Source organism: Octodon degus, unplaced genomic scaffold, assembly GCF_000260255.1.
Source record: "Octodon degus isolate 3935 unplaced genomic scaffold, OctDeg1.0 scaffold00111, whole genome shotgun sequence".
Classification (NCBI taxonomy): Eukaryota; Metazoa; Chordata; class Mammalia; order Rodentia; family Octodontidae; genus Octodon; species Octodon degus.
The window spans coordinates 9,768,639-9,786,886 of record NW_004524687.1 but is presented as its reverse complement, the minus strand read 5'-3'; the positions used below and the strand labels follow the sequence as shown (position 1 = coordinate 9,786,886).

The 18,248-nt window shown below is 40.6% G+C and overlaps 1 protein-coding gene across 2 annotated transcripts in view; it reads right to left on the bottom strand.

Annotated features, from left to right (window-relative positions):
• Positions 1-11,530: 11,530 nt before the first annotated feature.
• Frmd3 (FERM domain containing 3) overlaps positions 11,531-18,248 on the bottom strand; it is a 282,007-nt gene continuing 275,289 nt past the window's right edge. Inside the window, exons 14-15 of one of the 2 annotated variants that reach the window (XM_004639402.2) lie at positions 16,093-16,551; positions 11,531-11,747 (exon numbers count right to left, since the gene is read on the bottom strand). In XM_004639402.2, the coding sequence (XP_004639459.1) occupies positions 11,734-11,747; positions 16,093-16,551 (473 nt within the window). In that variant the 3' untranslated portion in view covers positions 11,531-11,733. Of the gene's footprint in view, positions 11,748-15,480; positions 16,552-18,248 lie in introns of those variants that run through there. The other variant, XM_004639401.2, reaches the window with a different exon arrangement.

Here is an 18,248-nt window from a genome sequence, read left to right as displayed (position 1 = left end):
ACAGAGATAGAGAAACAGACAAAGAGACATAGAAAGAGAAAGAGACAGAGAGACAGAGAGACAAAGAGACAAAGAGATAAAGAGACAGAAACAGAGAGAAACAGAGATCAATTTCAAGAAAAGGAAACAGAGGTGTCCAAAAGTGTAGCCACACTGCATTAAGGACTGGGAACACTAGAAGGAATCAGAAAAGTGGAACAGAGCTCTTACTGAGAACCAAGTGAAAACAGTTATAATTGTGTCTGTTCTCATAGTTACATTTCAGTTGCATAGGGAAATGCAACAGCTCGCCACTAAATAAGAAGACATAATATAGGAAGGAGGGTGTGGCAAAGCTGGCTGGGAAAATGAGCAGGACCTGCCAATAACAAGATCCGAGGGCAACCCCAGGACCCCATATGTGGAACTTCTAGTGAACTCCCATGAGATGTGGACAAAATAAAAGAGGAGCAGCCATCACTGAGCCTGCTATTGTGTGTGAGTTCCCATGACAACCTACACAGTGCTTTTCTGATTCAGCATATACTTTTATGGTTAGTTTTACCCAGTTTCCCTCTGTTCAGTCCAAATTCACTCTGCAGAGCTGCTTTACTCCATAGCCATTCATCCCACACTTTTCAAATAAACTTTTGGCACCATTTCTGGCTCGTGTTGTCTAATTCTTTGATGCATGAAGGACCTGGAATACTTTTGACTGCTGAGTCATTTCTAAAGAAACTAGGGGATAACAGATCCATTCAGTTGAACAACTGGTGGTGGGGAAACATGAATGAAAACTTCACTAAAACCAAAGAAACCCAAGAAAATTCTGGTAAATTCAGACTCTGAGTGATCTTGGAGGACAGACACTGGGTGGGCTGGATCCTCGTCTCCATCAGTAGGAATGTTTTTCTGAAATTCAATGTTTCTTTCTACAAAATGGGGCTCCTAGTTCCTCTCTGGGCTGCTGTGAAAAGCACAAGTGACACCCCTCCCTCGTGCTCTGTACGCCCCCGTTTCCTGTCAAGTATAGAGCTCCTCTTAGGGTTTTCCGAGTGTAAATAGCCAGACTGCCTCCCAAACAGTCCCGTGACAGAGTGTGTTCAGAGTCCCGGAAGCTCATCAGGCCATGATGAAGAAAAAAGCATTTAGATGCATAGGATACCATATGGCTGACAGAAAGATGCTGACCAAGCTACCTGAAGCAGCATTCGGGGTCTGCCCAGGCCTAAGAGTTGGCAGGCTGCACCTAGCACCCTCAAAAGACATTCTGTGGCAGCAGTAAAGGTGGTCAGAATAGTGCTCAGGGCCTCCAAATTCCAAGCTCACCCCAGTTCTCCTAGTGTCACAGCCTCTGTGTTCCCCGCAGGCCCTGAAGGCTGGCTTCTCCCTCAAGGTGGAGCTGAGGCAACAGCTTGGAGACAGAATAACTGCAAAAGGCAGGCAAGACCGATGGAAGTCCATTGTCTGGGCACCACATCAGTGTAGGCAGCTCCATGAGCCTCACACTGAGTGTCTTGGTTGCCCAGAGAAGGACTATACATCATAAGGTGTTGAGCAGGAAGCACTCACTGTAGGCCTAGTCTGTGCAACACACTGGCATCTGAAGATGTGATGCTTTGCGTGTGGAAAGTCCCGCCAAAACCTCATGCTCTCAGAGGCCCGGATTGTGGTAGGTGATTCAGTTATGGGGCTGTACAGCTGACTCACTGTTAGGAGTCAGGGGCCAATTAGAGGTCGGGTGTGAGAACGCGGCCTGGAAGGGCAGAGGTATCTCCCCGGGGCCTACCTCCTCTCTCTTTCTCCTCCAGCCTCTCTCTGCTCCTTCCTTTGCAACCTCTATTTACAGGGCTTGCTGTCTCTGGAGTTCACTTATTCTCTTCACCACACACCACCATCGTGTCCATCACTGCTCAATGGATCAGGCACGGCACCAATTTCTTCCCCAAAGGCTCTGGATACGAAGGGGTCCTTGCCCTGGTGCACCCTTGAGCTTCCGTCGAGGAGCTATCAGAGCACCGCTGCACTTTTCCAGAGTCCCACTTGGGGGCAGTGTGGTCCTTCACACCGGCTCCCTCCACAAAACGCGGAGTGGTGGGGGGAACCTACTTCATTTTGCCGGCAACCTGGTTCTCAGATAGGAGAAGATTTAGGTGGGGCGCCCTGCACAGATGGATGGCTCCTTAAGAGGAATGGGGCTCCCTAGAGTTTACATGGAAAAAGCCCTAATTTATTGATGATTAAGAGTTAGAGCAGAGACCCACACTGGTAAAGCTGTAGAGTCCTCCTGAAGAAAACAGTACATTTCTCAGGCCCCATCTCTGAGACCTTTTCCTTCACTGACAAATGGGGTGGGACTTCAGGGATGGCACAGAGGAACTGTGTCTCTAGCTGGACAAACAGCAGTCCTGGCAGGATCCCTAGGAATCCTGTCGCTGTGCACTCTTCAGAAGTTAGCTAGGGCTCAGGGAGCGTTTCATGCGTGTGGGGTGCACAGAGCAAGCCTCCCTGACTGTAAATCCCAAACTGTGGGAACCACTCAGTGTGGCTAAGGGGAGCGAAACAACCTTGGGACTGCAGTGCCTCGTGTTCTTGCCTTGCCTCACTTCAACAGTGCTTGTATAGGTTGAGTCCTGTGTTAATGCATGTTTGCCTCAAGAGGAGCAAGGGCAGTTTGCTATGTCCCAGGCTAGACAACACTTTCCTCAGCTCAGACTTCCACTTCATGAAGTACTGCTGAGGAGAATGAGGAAGCAGAGATAGACAGGAACAAGTAAGCAGACCCTAGTAAGTCCCTCGAGATAATGAATGTTTTACAGAAGAAAGAGACCCAAGGTCAGAAAAGCGTGTAAAGTTCTTCACTAAATGCATTCCTCTATGTGAGAGCTTTTTTCAAAAATTCGAGAAACTTAATATACACTAGGACTCCTCAGGCTAAGGCTGCAATATTCAGCGTTGTTCATAATTACTTCCCTTGAAATCTTTTCTCTAGCTGATGTTCAGAACAATTTGGCAGCTGTTTTCCAGACTTTTGTGTTACAGAGTTTCTAATCTGGGGTAGAGTGACCTCCCTAGGATGCCTTGTGCGGTAGGGCGGTGTGGACTAGTGGAGGTGTGGGAAGCTAGACAGGGGACACCTTCCGTGGAGAGGGTGGGAGCGCTCCTCTGAGACAGAGAGCATGCGACTTGGCCAATAGGACATTCCAAGGCTTATGCTTCAGATTCTTGGCATTGCTTCCTCTATCCAGCAGCCACACCCTCTCTCTGGGATGCATATCTATTATTGTCGGTTCATGGACCCAGAGACTGTCACTCACAAATGACTCAGAATGCCACCTCCAAGCTCCACAGCCAAGAGGGGCCAGTATTTGTAGCCAGGAATGTTGTGTTCACTGGAACCAGGCACAGCGTCATGCTGGCTGCAGGGTTCGGTAAACTGACTAATTTTCATGGTCACCTGAGTAATTTCTGGGAAAGTGTGGGGATAAAAGGCAGCCAGCTTTCAAGTACTATGTAGAAGAAAGACTGTGGGGTCAGCTTTTGAGGAGAGGTAGGAAATAACCCTCCTTCAAAAGAAGGGAAACGCGGAGGCCTGGGTTCCATCCCTGGCGTGCTGTGCTGGCCACTGCCTCCAGGGCTCCTCGAGAGGGCCGACTGAGACTGGGGCATGGTGGTGCACACCTAGAATCATAGCCCTTGGGAGGCTGAAAACAGGAGCATCAGTACAAGCCTGATCTGCATAGTGAGACCCTGTAGACTCTGTCCTAAATACATAATAAAATAAAATAAAGAGAAAAGAGGGAATTCTTTTTTGGTAGAAGTTGAATTGCAAATAAAGGAAAACCTTAGTCAAGGAAAGAAACTGATTTTGAAGGAAACCAATCCTGCTTATACAGAAGGGAAAGACCAGGAGACTAGACCACACCACTTCTCTCGCTCTTGGAGCAGATGATGATGCTGTTCAAGCAGTTCTCCGAAGATCCATTCTTTCTCACTGCAGTTAGCAAGTCTGCAACAGGATGAAGCCAGGGTTAAGCTGGCTAGATTGTCAGAGGAGCAGCAGTGGAAGCCTCTGTAGATACCAACAAAAATCGCAGTTTGTATGCAATGTGTTAATTATTGAAATTATTGAAACTGTCCTACCAATTTGATTTGAAACTGTCTCATTGCTATTTGTCTGTCAATAAAATTATGGGAAAAAATAGCAGTTTGCAATCAAAGTAACTTTGATCTGGATATCACAGGCTAAACTTTTGGACACTTAGTCCTCTGGAGAACCTTTGATCAGAGTCCAAGAGATCTGATAGTCATGCTGATTAGAGAGGCCAGAAGTTAACAGTTGAAAGGAGGAGCTGCTTTTGAATGTGGTTGTGTCAAAGCAAGGGACCTGCCACAGCACCTCTGGGGTGGCCAACTGCCTGTGAGGAGCAGGAGTCTGAGGCTGCAGAACTAGATGCTTGCAGCCCACTAAGACATCTAGAAGATGAAAAGGGAGAAAAGTCATGCAGCCCAAGAAAATAGGGCCTTCCCAAAGTGGCAGCCAGACCCTGCCCTAGGGAACGCTAGAGGTGAGCAGAGGGTAGAAACAGAAAACCTAGAATAACAGGTATAGCAAAAGATTGTTCAGTTATGAGAAGCCATGTAGCAGAAATCTCTAGAGACCCTTGGCGCAGTCCCTTTGCTGCATGTGTAAGAATGAGTAGGTTTTCAATTCAGAAAATTAGCATCGCTTATTGCCGCATAGTAGAATCATGGGTAATTTTTAGGTAGCTCCTTCTGGCTTTATTTTATTCTTATTGCTATGGATTTGGAATCTTTTCATAATCTGGTGTTTTATTTAGAAAAAAGACATACAATTCAGTGGTCTTTATTCACAAAGTCGTTCTATCATCATCACTATATAATTCTAGAGAATTTTCATCACCCAATTAAAAAAAAAAATCTAGACCCTTTACCCTTAGCAGTCACTCCCTATTTCCTTCAGGCCATCCTTAGAAATCATGACCAATGGAAGAAATCTGTTTACCTCTATAAATTTGCTTAGTCTGGGCATTTCACATAAATACAAACAGGCAGTGGATGGCTTTTACTTCCCGCTAGTTTCACTTAGCATGTTTTCCAAGCTTATCCATAGTGCAGCCCATATCTGTATTTCATTACTTTATAGGGCAAATACACCACACCTTTTCATCCTATTTATAAACTGATAACCATTTGGAATGTTTCCATCCCTAGGCTTTGATGAAAAGCTCTACTGTGGAAGTTATGTACCAGGGTATGTGTGAACATGTTTTCTGGAAATTGCTGGCTTGTGGAGGAATAAGAGGTTTAAATTTTTGAAGAACCACCAAATAAGTTTCCAAAGTAGCTGCACAATTTCACATTCCCATCATCAAAATATGAGGCTTCCAACTTTTCCTGCCAATATCAATTGTGATCTTTCTCATTATAGCCACTGTGGTGAGGATGAAATGGTACTTGGTTGTGGTTTTGCTTTTTGCTCCTTAAAGCCTAGCGAGATGGAGCATCTATTTGCATACTTACTTTCCATTTTAATGCTTTTTCTTTGAATAAATGTCAAACGTTTCTTTGCCTATTTTAAAAATAGGGTTATTTATTTTTATTACTAAGTTGTAAGCATTCTTTTTGTATTATGAATAGAAATTTCTTAGCACAAACATGATTTTCAAATATTACAGCTCTTCCAGTGAGTTGTCTTCTCAGATGCTTGATGGTGTCCTTTGAAGTCCAAAAGTTTAAAATGTATCTATTACTGTCCAAATCGTCTTTGTTTTTCTTCATCACTATCTTATTTTGCTGTGATTTCTAATAACTATTTCTTAAACAAAAGTCACAAAGATACACTCATATAACTTCTAAGATTTTTATACTTTTAACACTTATCCTACAGACCTATTATCTATTTTGGATTGATTTCTGTATATTTTATAAGGAATGGATCATGCTTAATCATTTCGCTTATGAACATTCAGTTGTTGAAAAGCCTATACTTTCCCCAGTTGGTGTGCTGGACTCAAATAGTTAATGCATGGGTTTATTTTGCATCCAACATCTATGTCATAGATCTATACATCTGTCCTGAAGTTGGTACCACATTGACTCAATGACTGTATCTTTGCATAGATTTTTCACTATCTTTTTTTTTTTTCCAGTACCAGAGATCGAACTCAGGACCTTGCACTTGCCAGGCAGGTGCTTATGTCATTGGGCTATATTCCCAGCCCTGCAAAAAAAAAAAATTCAATTTTGGAAGTGTGAGTCTTTCAATTTTCTTCTTTTTTAAAAAAAAATGCTGTGAAAAAAATGCTGTGGCTATTTTGAACCTCTTGCATTTCTGTATGAAACTTCTCTATGAAATTCTAGCTTGTCAATTTCTGTAAGACAAGAGCTGAGAGTTCAATAGGGATTGTCATGAACTTGAGAATGTATTTGTGGAGTACTGACGTTTACAAGTACAAAGTCTTCCCATCTACGGACTTGAGCTATCTTTCCATTTATTTACATCTTCTTCAATTTGTTCAACGTACTCGCGCTGTCTGCAACATAGAAGCTTTAGACCTCACTTGCTAGATTTGTTGCTGTGTGTTTTTCTGATGCTATTTTACATGCACATGTTTACTTAATTTCTTTTTTTAAATTTTCTGTTGCTGGAGTGTAAAGATATGATTGATTGTGTATGATGATCTTGTATCCTGCAACCTTGTTGAACTCATTTATTAGTTCCACTTTGGGGAATTTTCCTTGCTTTTAAATGTTCTTTTCTTCCTCCTCTGTCTCCTGTCCTTCTTGGTCTAGCATTATATGGATATTGGTGTGCACGGTGGTATTCCACAGCTCTCTGAAGTTCTGTTTGTTTGTTCTTTTGGTCGATTATTTTGTTTCTACTTTTCAGATCAGTCCATCTCAATTGATTCGTTATCACCTTTGGTGATTACTTCTCTGGCTACTTCCAATCTGTTACTGAGATCCTCTGGTGAATTTTTAGTATTTGTTATTGCTACTTTTTAACTCCTGAATGTTTATTTAGTTCTTTCTGCTATAAAACGACTTTTTCTTGATCTATTTGGTGAGATGTTGTTCACATATTTCTTTATAGTTTTTTAAAAAATTCTGAACATATTAAATACAGCTGACATGTCCAAAGTGTGTGCCAAATTCAAGATGCTGCACTGTTTTTCTACCCAATTCTTTTCACTTATTTAACCTTATCTAATTACCAAAGTTTGAGAAAGTAAAAATATTAGCCAAAAATCAATGTAGTTCCTTAGTCCTTATCATTATAAAGATTTTTTAAAACATAAGACAGACTTCTCACCCCTATTCTGATGGTTAATTCCTGAAATAAAGAAAAATTAACTGGCACGTGCTACTTTCTTCTGATAATCAAAGGATTTGTTCTAGGCATCCTACACTGTACTTCTTTCCTCTAAATTGGGCAGCTACATAATTTGCAGGATTCAATGAAAGATGAAAATGCAGAACTCATATTCAAAAACCCAAGGTAAAAGTTTCAGCCGAGGATGCTAAAACATGAATATTTCCCTTTAAAATAACTCCTATTCCATATGAAATATCACGATAGTAATAGTAATGTGTAATAATGATGAAATGTGTAATGTTACAAAATGCAAAAAGTTTTAAATCCTACTTCAATAACTAATAACTTTCTTTTCTGTGTCTATATAGGAATATGTTGATTCATCACTAAATTTCTTTTATGATTCACTTTTATGCAGATGACCATTGATTACTCTTGGAGCCATTCTTTTAGCAGCTTTATTTTCTATTAATACAATGAAAGCAGCATCAATCACTGTTGACAATCACATACAAATTTTGGAGAATTTTAATTTTGGGAAGGCTCTTTCTAATGATATTACCGTTCCTGGAGGTGGCAAACCTGTGACACATGTGCCACAGTGGGCACAGACAGCCCTCTCTGCCAGCACTTGAGCATCCCAGCATCACCCAGCATGCAAGCATCAGAAATTCAAGCTGAGCTGCAGAATTGGTTCTTGGAAATAAAGAAGTGGGTTTTGGGTTGCAGTGTGGGTACTCAGTCTCTTCCAGTTTAGCCATCAGTTACAGACTAACAATATTAGCTTAAATTTCTGGAAATTGTTTTGACATACAGATTTTAGCATATCTAGAGCTGATAATTCTTGCAGATCAATTTCTCTTAAAAGACAATGTCTTATAAATCAATCTCTATAAGTTTGAATTTAGTTTTCCATGTTCGTTTATATTACATCATATGTGGTATTTCAGTGTTTCCTCTGATATTTCCCATAACTTGTGGATGTGTCATTAGAAACTAAAAATGGTTTTGTTATGTGTATATAATTTTAAATGCCTATTTATGGACCCTAATATGTGTTGATTATAAAGAAATTTTTTTTGCTTATTAAGAAATCCATGTGAGTTTTCATATGAAAACAAGTACTTGCCTGGCCTGGTGGCACATGCCTATAATCCCAGTTGCTCAAGAGGCTGAAGCAGGACGATCACGAATCCAATCCTGGACAATTTAGTGAGATCCTGTCTCAAATTACTTTTGCTTTAATAAAAAGGCATAGCTCTCAGTGGTAGAGTGGTTACTTAACATGTACAAGGCCCTGAGTTCAATCCTCATTAAGAGGAAAGGAGAGGGAGGAAAGAAGAAAGAGATTGAAAGAGGGATGGATGCACAGAGAGAAGGAAGGAAGGGAGGAAGGAAGGAAAGAAGGAAGGAAGGAAGAAGGAGAAAGAGGGGGGAAATTAGCATTTTTCTCTATAGAATGTGAAGGTTTTATATTTAATTTCTATTTCCAAGACTCAGGACATATGCTTTGTAATGTTACAATGGTTTTTAAACCACAGATTATAAACTCTCTAAGGAATTCTAATTACTCCTTGCTATCACCTATACAATATCTGTGTGTACATTTTTATTTCATAATAATTGACAAAGTTCTCTGCCTGGCTGGTAGCAGTTCCTGTCCCATACTCAACAGAGGTTGATATTTGTGTACATGCATTACAGAGGGCTCCTGAGGCTGACAGGCAGGCTGGCCTCCCACAGAGCTCCAGTGCTATTCCTCCATACCTGGAACTCATCCACTCGCCATGGCTAGGGCCTGCTGCAGCCACCACCAGTGTCACAAATGCAGCCTCGTGTTTTGATATAGCTCAACTAAAGGATCCCTGAAGCCGTGTGTGTGTGTGTGTGTGTGTGTGTGTGTGTGTGTGTGTGTAGATGCCCCACATTCAGTTTGACTGCTTAGGGTGCATGTTGTCCATTGCTGCAGAGCTGATCTCCTGCATATATTTTATAACCCCAACAACTTGACTTAGAAATCAAAAGTTCAATGACAGAGTTATAAAAGTCATCAAGACCATGTCAGCAGAGCAGTAAAACAAGTGTTCTGAGAGCACAGTGCTCTAAAAACCAGTCTCAAACCCAGTGGTTCTCAACTAGAGATGGCTTTGCCCATCAGGGCAATGGACTTTTGATTCTCCTGCATTGGATTCCAGCTGAGCCCCCCCCAAAAAAAGAGTAACAGGATATATTAGCACCAAAACAGATCTTGGCCAAGATCCATCACTCACAAGCACAAAAGCCATTTCACAGCCACTGTGCCACAATTCTCCAGCATCTCCTGGAAGACTGGAGGGCAGAGCAGCCCCCACAGCTGCTCCTACTGCATTCCCCTTTCTTGGAAGACAGCCCAATGAATATTGAAAGGAGGAATGTTGATAGTAACTGGCTTGGAAATATCCTGGACAAGACTTTGTTGCTGAAGAAACCATCCAAGATGGATCCAGTTTGGGGTAAGGATCCAAGTTGCCAATAGCTGTATCATCCCCAGTTGGTGACTTGAAGGTCATTGTATGAATTGACATCCAGGAATAAATGGAAACTAACACTTAGCCTGGGATTTGGAAGTGATACAGATCATTTCTCACTGGCTGTGACTCTGGGGATATGGCTGTACTTAACTCCTATGGTCAGGCTTGGGAATTAGCTCAGTTATGTTCCAGAAAGAAGAGGATGTGATTTTCATAATCAGTTGCCAGGCTTGGCCATGAGAAATTTGCAAACTAGGAGCTTTGGAAGAACATATACATACTCTATCTCTGGCCCTTACAGGATACACACGGATATGTGGAAATTTGGCCCGTTGGGTTTTCCAAGAGGCAGTTTTGAAGCTGTGATTTTTGTTACTTGCTAATAAGTTTGGTGGACATTATAAAAAGTACTCTGGAAAAAATACCCATGGAGCATGAAGCATCAAGCAAATATCCAGAATGTTGATACTTCTCATTAGAAGTGATCAGGTTGGCTTTCTATGAAATGTAATCTTGAATGTGAATCAGTTGCTCACAAGCTCATCATTAACTTTCTGTGTGAGTAGAACATAAATATCAAATTCCGGAGGACTATGGAAGCAAAAGCATTGAAGTAAGTCCAGTCCTCTGTCCATCTACTTCAAATCAAATAAGAAGCCAAGCATTTCTAAAGGCAATCAAGTTGAGTATGTAGCACCAAATACTCAAGGAAAAGATTAAAGATTTAACCTTGTAAAGTGCCAGAATATATATCTTAACCTGACTGATCAACCAGGAGAGCTGACTATAGAGCAACAATCTTTCCTTATTTTACCAAGTCAATGTTATAATGTTATAGAAAGACACACTATAGTTGTTCAAAGGGGCATCTTTCTGATCAGATGGTCTCACAGATAGAATATCTGGGACAGTTGTATATAGCTGTAATACAGGGAGTGTTTGTTAGAAACACTCATGGCTCTCAGAAATGTCCTGGTTTGGGTGAATTACATGGGAACCATAAGAACAAGGAGCAGTAAGTTTACAGTCTAGCTTGCTGCTTTGCAGAACCAGAAGCTGAAGGTGTGAGGATGCTCAATTGACTGAGGAAGGCAGGCAGCTGATTCACCCTAAGAAAATTACAAAAAAAGTGATCTTTAAACCAAAGCACCGTACTTTAAACTTCTAAAAAATGAGCCTACCACACATAACAGAAACTAACATTTTTGGGTTAATATGGTCTTTCCCTTCAAAGATAGTCTCCTTGGAAAGCAGATAATTACAACCATAATTTTGTAGAATCAAAGTGAGTTATAAGATGAAAAAACAGATAAATGTGCAAAGCATATTTTAATACTTACTGCTCACAGGAAGTGCATCTTTATCCTAAGAGTTTTTCTTTGTAGCCTTGAAAATGGTCTTGATTTCTTTTCCAAGAGATATGAGGGTAAGCATCAACAAAGGGTGCAGAATAGGGGCGTAGAGTGCCAAGCAATGCTCTTTTCTTTACTAATATAAATTTCCAGTTCTCCCTCCCATTGGTAAAGTGTTGTTTCAGTGACAGGCAGCTGATGCCTGAGGATACTCCAGGAACAGTCTTCTTCATACCTTTCTTACTCTCAACATCACAGGTTACAGACCTCTGATGGTTAAATGTTAGCTATCATTCTGTCCAATACCAGCATCCCATTTCCCAGTAGTTAAAAGACACAATGGCCAGAAGAAGGGTAAAAACTAGCTTTATTACTGGATCGGAGAACATATCTGAGATCTGAGGCTTATGCAGGTTTCTTTCTTCCTCTCTGAAGTGATGACAGATGAGCCCACTGGGCATGCTCTTGGACTTACCCACCCAGTACAGACTGAGGCTGGCACATGGAAAGATGATCGCGGCTGGGCCCACCATGGGCAGGTCCTGCTGAGTCTCTACGGCATGGAGACTGGAAGCCAAAAGCAGGTCCAAGACAGAGAGAAAGAGAGAAGAAGCAGGAGCACAGGTAAGCAGGGACCTTTGGAATATTATCTTCACCCAGTAGAGAAAGATGGTCCCAAAAGATTCAAATCCCATCAGATGCAACCACTCAAGAATTTATCACAAAGATGGAAGCCTCTCTCCAATACTCTCCCCAGATTGAGAATATCGGTGGGAAATCCTTCCTCTATTTGACTCAGCAGAAAATGTAAGAATATAGAGAAAGATCTCCTTTAATAGGCAAGATTGGAGCAGGAGCTCAGTGAACTACACAGTAAATAAGGGCCATTTGGATCAGCAGATACTGACCCAAACAAAGGTACTAGGTAGTACTGCCTGAGCCAGGAATGAGGTCCACAAGTCACCTTACTTCTAAGCACTAACCATCAAGTTCCTTTTCTACCCTGTCACTCTGTGAGCTGCTGAATAAGAAACTGCAGATTCAAGAGGCCACCACAGTTGAAGGCCCATAGTGGAAGACCCCTAGAGTCTTCCTGCTGGAAAGAAGGCCTCCTTTTGGGTCACTCAAAGTAACACATATAGATTTCATCATCGGGGAAGGAGTTGTGGTCCTTGTGTGGAACCTCAGCAGAAGACCTGTCAAGTCTCCATTGTGGAGAGGGGAGCAGAGTGAAGAGTGAGATTCTCTCAGGGCCTGTGAAAGGCAGGATGAGAAGTCTAATGGTGAGAATCACAGGGTGAAGTGTCAGATGCCACTCCATGTGCACACAAAGATCTCTGCTGACCAGGAGTGATGACATCCCAAATTCTAACCCTCTAAAATCCATTGCCCAATTTTCTATTAGCCTAGTTATCTTAGTACCATTAATTAGACCCTAGTTTGTTTGGGTTTTTTTATTTTGGCAATTGAGTATATTTGCATTGCTAACATTTCTGCTTTGGGCCTGTGTAACTTCTGCAGAGGGTTAATGTCACCCATGACCTGTGGTTCTTTTCATACTGTTATCATTAATGGGGAACTTCATTTCACGGTCCTAAAGGGCATACTCCTGTAGTTTCCAACAAGTTGACTACACTGTACTTTAAATAAAACTGAATGATGGCAAAAAAATATTTTACCCCAGAGTATATTTATTAGGGATTCCTGCTACCATATTAACATATAAAACAATTTGGATGTTGACATAGAAATGCAAACTTCACTATACAAAGATAAGGCTCCAATCACAGTAACATGGCCCCATATCTCTGGATTTCAGTCAAGTCACCTCATTGTGAATTCTCCCCACAGTTATGTTTATAAATATTAGACAAATCACAAAAAATACTCCAAATACATAACATTTTATAATATGCTCCAAGCACAGATATAAATACATGATACTTTGCCTACATTTTTTTCATAATCCAACTTGCATTACTATTAAAGACAAGATTGTGTGTGTATATGTATTTGCCATATATGTGTGTACAGATTCACAAAAATTTTCATGGAAATTTTAAGTCTTTGAGGATATGGTTTTACCCACCATGACATCTGATAGGAAAAGGAACAATTTCCTCAAGCAGGACAAAATAAGCACAACAACATATGAAAGGCATATTGGTTGTGTCTATACAAATACACACATATGTACAGGTTTATATATAAACACACATACACCAATAATATGGAATATACATATACTCACACACTTGCTTTGAACTCTGTATCTCACTATATTTTATACTGTCCACCTTTAGAAGCAATACTCTCCTCTTTTGATTCAGGCAATTGGTGACATCCTGCTAAAATTTAGATGGTTATTTCTAAAACCAAAATTTAGATGGTTATTTCTAAAAGGCTCTGATTCCATGCCAGCTACATGGCTTTCCACAATCCCAGTTTTATTTTTGATGGTTACGTTGAAATTCAGCAGACCTTATCCTGTCAACTCCTTTACCTGAAAACCTTCCCATTCCACAATAAAGCCTGTGCCTAAACAGGAGAGATGCTAGCTGGATACATCTCCTTAATATGAATCTGTGTGGTCAGATGGTGTGTGATATTTGTCTTATGTTGTTTAAATACTTTATAATGGAAAATATATTACTTCAATAATATTAAAAATTATTTAATAGTGTTGTAATAAGTGAAGGCTTGATGGTTTGTCTTGATTAGAATAATATGAAGTATTATTTGAAGGAGGACAAAGTTATGCAGACTACACTAAATCACCCTTTCATCACAGAGGATGACATGATGAATTAGAGGTCATGTCACATGAGAAAAGGGAAAAATTAACTTATTATTGCAGGTTACAACCAAAGAAAATACACTTCTTTATCAGTACAACTCACTGAAAATCCATTAGAAGAAAACCACGCAAGCTCAATGGCAAGTATATATTATCATGTGTTCAGTAGAAGGCCTCACGAACTGCTTTTCAAAGCTTCCCTGTAAAAGTAAATGCCTAGTGAGTCACACAGAACTCTACTGAATGAGCAGGACTGAAATGCCTAACTTGGAGATTATGCTAACAGACAGAATGAAGGTGTCATCAGAGTCAGGGAGAGATCACAGGTGGGCCACATCTCTTTCGTCAATGAAGGCAATGGTGGGTTCTCAATCCATAGAGTAGCCCCCTCCCCCACGCTCTTCTTACCACAGAGCTGGTCCGTTCTCTGCACAGGAAAGGAACAGACTCTTTTTCTCATGGATTTGATGGGAGGAAGTAAGGTACCAGAGGACTTGGCTCCAGCGTTTTCAGCCTAATTGCCCCTTCTGTTATCTATGTCACTGAGACTGAATTGGTTTGTCATCTCATGAGGCCTCTCCACTTTCTCAGTGGAAGCCCCAATTATGAATGAGCTATATGATTAAGGGAACCAGGCAAGGGTAAGAGTATACTGCAAAGGATGATCATTGGCATCAGAGGATATTCATATTTTTATATTTTCTCTCTCTTTCTCTCTAACACACAAACACACACACACACACACACACACACACACACACACACACACTTTTTGAAGTTTTTCCACAGATCCATAAGGAATGCATGAGGGACCAAAATGTACCTTAAAGTTTCTCCACCTTTATTTATATCCACTTGAACACATTCCCATCACCTCAGGCAGCAAGGACACTGCTCTTTACATTGCTGCACGCCTCGCATCAAATCATTATCACTTTCATCAAAGAGACCATCCACCTACACACTTGCCTTCGGCCCTCACCAGAACTCCCCTTCACTGCTCTCTATTTGTCCAATTCTCATCTGCTTCCACTCTTGTGTTACTGTACAGCAAGCAGTAGACTACTTTATCTTTCACCATGTTTCCTTTTAAATTTCACTTTCCTTTAAGAACAATCTCCTTCCTCAGACCCAAAGATGCAAAGGAAAAATACCAAATCATCTTGTCCCGAACTTTGAGAAATAGGCCTTCGTGTGTCAACTCGGGGCTCTCAGGTTCTACATTCTCCTACATCATCTTATTTTGGAGGCTTAAACTACAGTGTCTTTCTACCCATTTTCCCATATTATACGCAGGTAATAACAAATTATGAGATTGTTCAGCCAAAAATATTTTAAAAAACAAACCACTGCCAAAACATTAAAAAATTCCTGATATACCTTTGTGCATTGGTCTTGCGATCTGTATACTTAAATAATTCCAGGAGGCTTGTTTTTGTTTGTTTTTTTTGGGATTTTTTTTTGCTAAAAACTTACCAAAATAGTTTAAACCCATAAAAATATTTTTTTAAAAAACAAAAAGAAAAGCCCAGCATAAATTTAGTTGTATAGGCATTGGTTAGAAGACATTGTGTTTACTAAGGATTATATTCAAAAACTTTCTTTTGGGTTTTTCTTAAACTTCTGATTCTGAGTCTTATGTCTTGTGGTGGTGCCAACTACTAAAAACAGAAAAATCTAGTTTGTCCAATGTATCATTATGTATTATGATAGAACAGATAAAGATATCTACCATACATTAAAAAATAAACAAGTTTTTGTTTAAGGGCCATCTTTCTGGCCTATAACTAAAAAATTGTATCTGATTTAAACTTATTTAAATATATTGAATTATGAAAAGCTAATGTAAGAACTGGAGTAATCAGTCATGAGAAAGGGTCACCTGTTGATGACCCCAGGACCATTCAGAACCAGGCATCTACTGAAAAGAGAACTCATTAGTATTGAATATAGCCCTTAGTCGTACAACGTGCTACCCTCATGAGCACCCCAGCATATACAGCATGAGGCTGACTTTCCCAGCCACCCACTCCTTGAGAGGACAGTAGTATTCATAGTGAAACTGCTCAAACTCTGGTGTCTGGCGGATTTCACATAAGAAGGAGAGATCAATACCTGACTCCAAAAGGAGGAGGAGCAGGGGAAATACAAAGAGTAGCAGTCCCAGGCCCACCACAAGAAGCCTGGAAAAACTCTTGACCAGTGGATTCACCCGAAAGTGGCCGGTCAGAATGTCATAGCTCCAGGACAAAGCTCGGTGAGCCTCCTTCAGCTCCTCTTCCTCAGCAATCAAAAAGGCATTTTCATCTGCATCCAGTTCCTCAAAGGAATCTGTGTCTTCTCTTTCCAACTCAAGCCTAGAAGAACAGTCAAACAGCATATCAATCTCATCCTCATCAACAGGGGTGGGAAGCAGGCTGGCACTTGGGCTGTATGCTAGTTCAGAGATGGTTAAGGGATCTTCCTTGATTTTATCTTCTTCTTCACTCGGGGGTTCTTCATACCCCCGGGCTTCCTTCATTGGGGAGCTGGAGATCAAAGGAACAGAACTGTCCTCTTTAGGCAATGGGGCACCTGTAAAAAGACACATTTTTCATAATTTTAAACGTTAGATTTTCTTTTTCCACAAAAATCTGTAGAAACAAAACTGAGGAATTTGAAGAATTGTGAAAATTGTTCCACGTCATCCTGAAAGCCAAGTCCTGTTAGTAGCACAGCCTGTGCCACAACTGCAAGGGTAAACAGGCTGAACCCTAAATAACCAAAAGTGCTCAACAAGTTTTGGATTTCAGAGCATTTTACATTTCATATTTTCTGATTAGAGATTTCACTTAACCAGAAAAATCTATACGAATGTTCCAAAATCTGAAACCCTCTGCACTTTGAAGTCCTTCTGCCCTAAGCACTGTGGGTGAGGGATACTCAGCCTGTAACCCCATCATATTGTGTGTACAATTTATGCTTTGTTCATTCCATTTAATATTTTAGCTGAAGTGCTATGTATGTTAACATATGCTTTCATTGGTATTTGTAAGAGATGACAAATTTTCTATTTACTTAATACAATAAATTAATTGTCCTCTGGTAACTCTTTGATATGTGGTTATAAAAATGCTCCAAGATACATTTACTAATGAAGTTTTTTCCCTCTCATTTGAATTAATTTTCCAGAGATAGAAATCTAAAGGGCACATTACTTATTAAAAGCAACTTAAAAGGTTTCTGGGAAAGAAATTTTTCTCAGAACCTTCCTTCATAGATTAGAACCCAGCTACTTAGGCCTACTCTCCTAACGATCAGTTTTGGGTTGTTAGTAGGCTACTTTGTAACTTTTTTCTCGTTGCTGGGACAAAATATCTGACACCTAAATTTAAAGAAGGAAAGGTTTATTTAGCTCAAATTTTATGGAGATTTTAGTTTATACTCAGCTGGCTCCCAGCAGAGTGACACATGGCAGACAGCAGCAGTTCATGGCAGCAGAAAACAGAGAAGAGCGAATGGAAGGGCAGCAGCTGAGGCTTCTTGCCAATCCCTCTCCCCTCCTCTTATATCATAAACAAGCTAGCATGGGCTGGAGATGTAGAACTCACACAATGTCCATGCCCTCCTCTGGCACAGGATGAGGATGTTCATAACTAAGAATCTTGGCTCTCTGCTGAATCACTTAATTAAACTTCTAAACTTCTCAAGTTGACACAACATATCAACTAGTACAGTGGGAAATAAAGACAGTATCAGAGCAGTACCTTCAGGGACAGATCTACAACTGGACACCAAATGGGCAACCAGCAGGTAACTGAAAGTTGGAATACATCCTATCACTTTGCTCTCTTCAAGGTGTGCATGAGTGAATTACTACTTTGATCTTTCAAGAATCAATATGTATTTCCTGATAACTCTAGTCAGGGTGTGCTGAGAAATCCAAATGAAAAATACTATAAAAGTATACATAAGGCTGGGAGTGGTGGTGCACACCTAATCCCAGCACTTGGAAGGCTGAGGTAGGAGTATTTCTTCAAGTTCAAGGCCAGCCTGAACTTCATATTGAAACCCTGTCTCAAAAAGAAGAAGAAAAGCTAGGGCCAAAATGTTGGCTGTCCTTATAGCCCTTCTTTTTCTCTAATTTTTGGTCTGCACACTTAGGTTGTTATCCCTCTAGAAGGTAAGCTTACTATTATTACCCTACAACATAAGCAGTTGAGCTTAACCTCACTATCTGTCTGAATATCAAACATCTTAGACATAACATGGAACAGGTATTTTCCATCAAG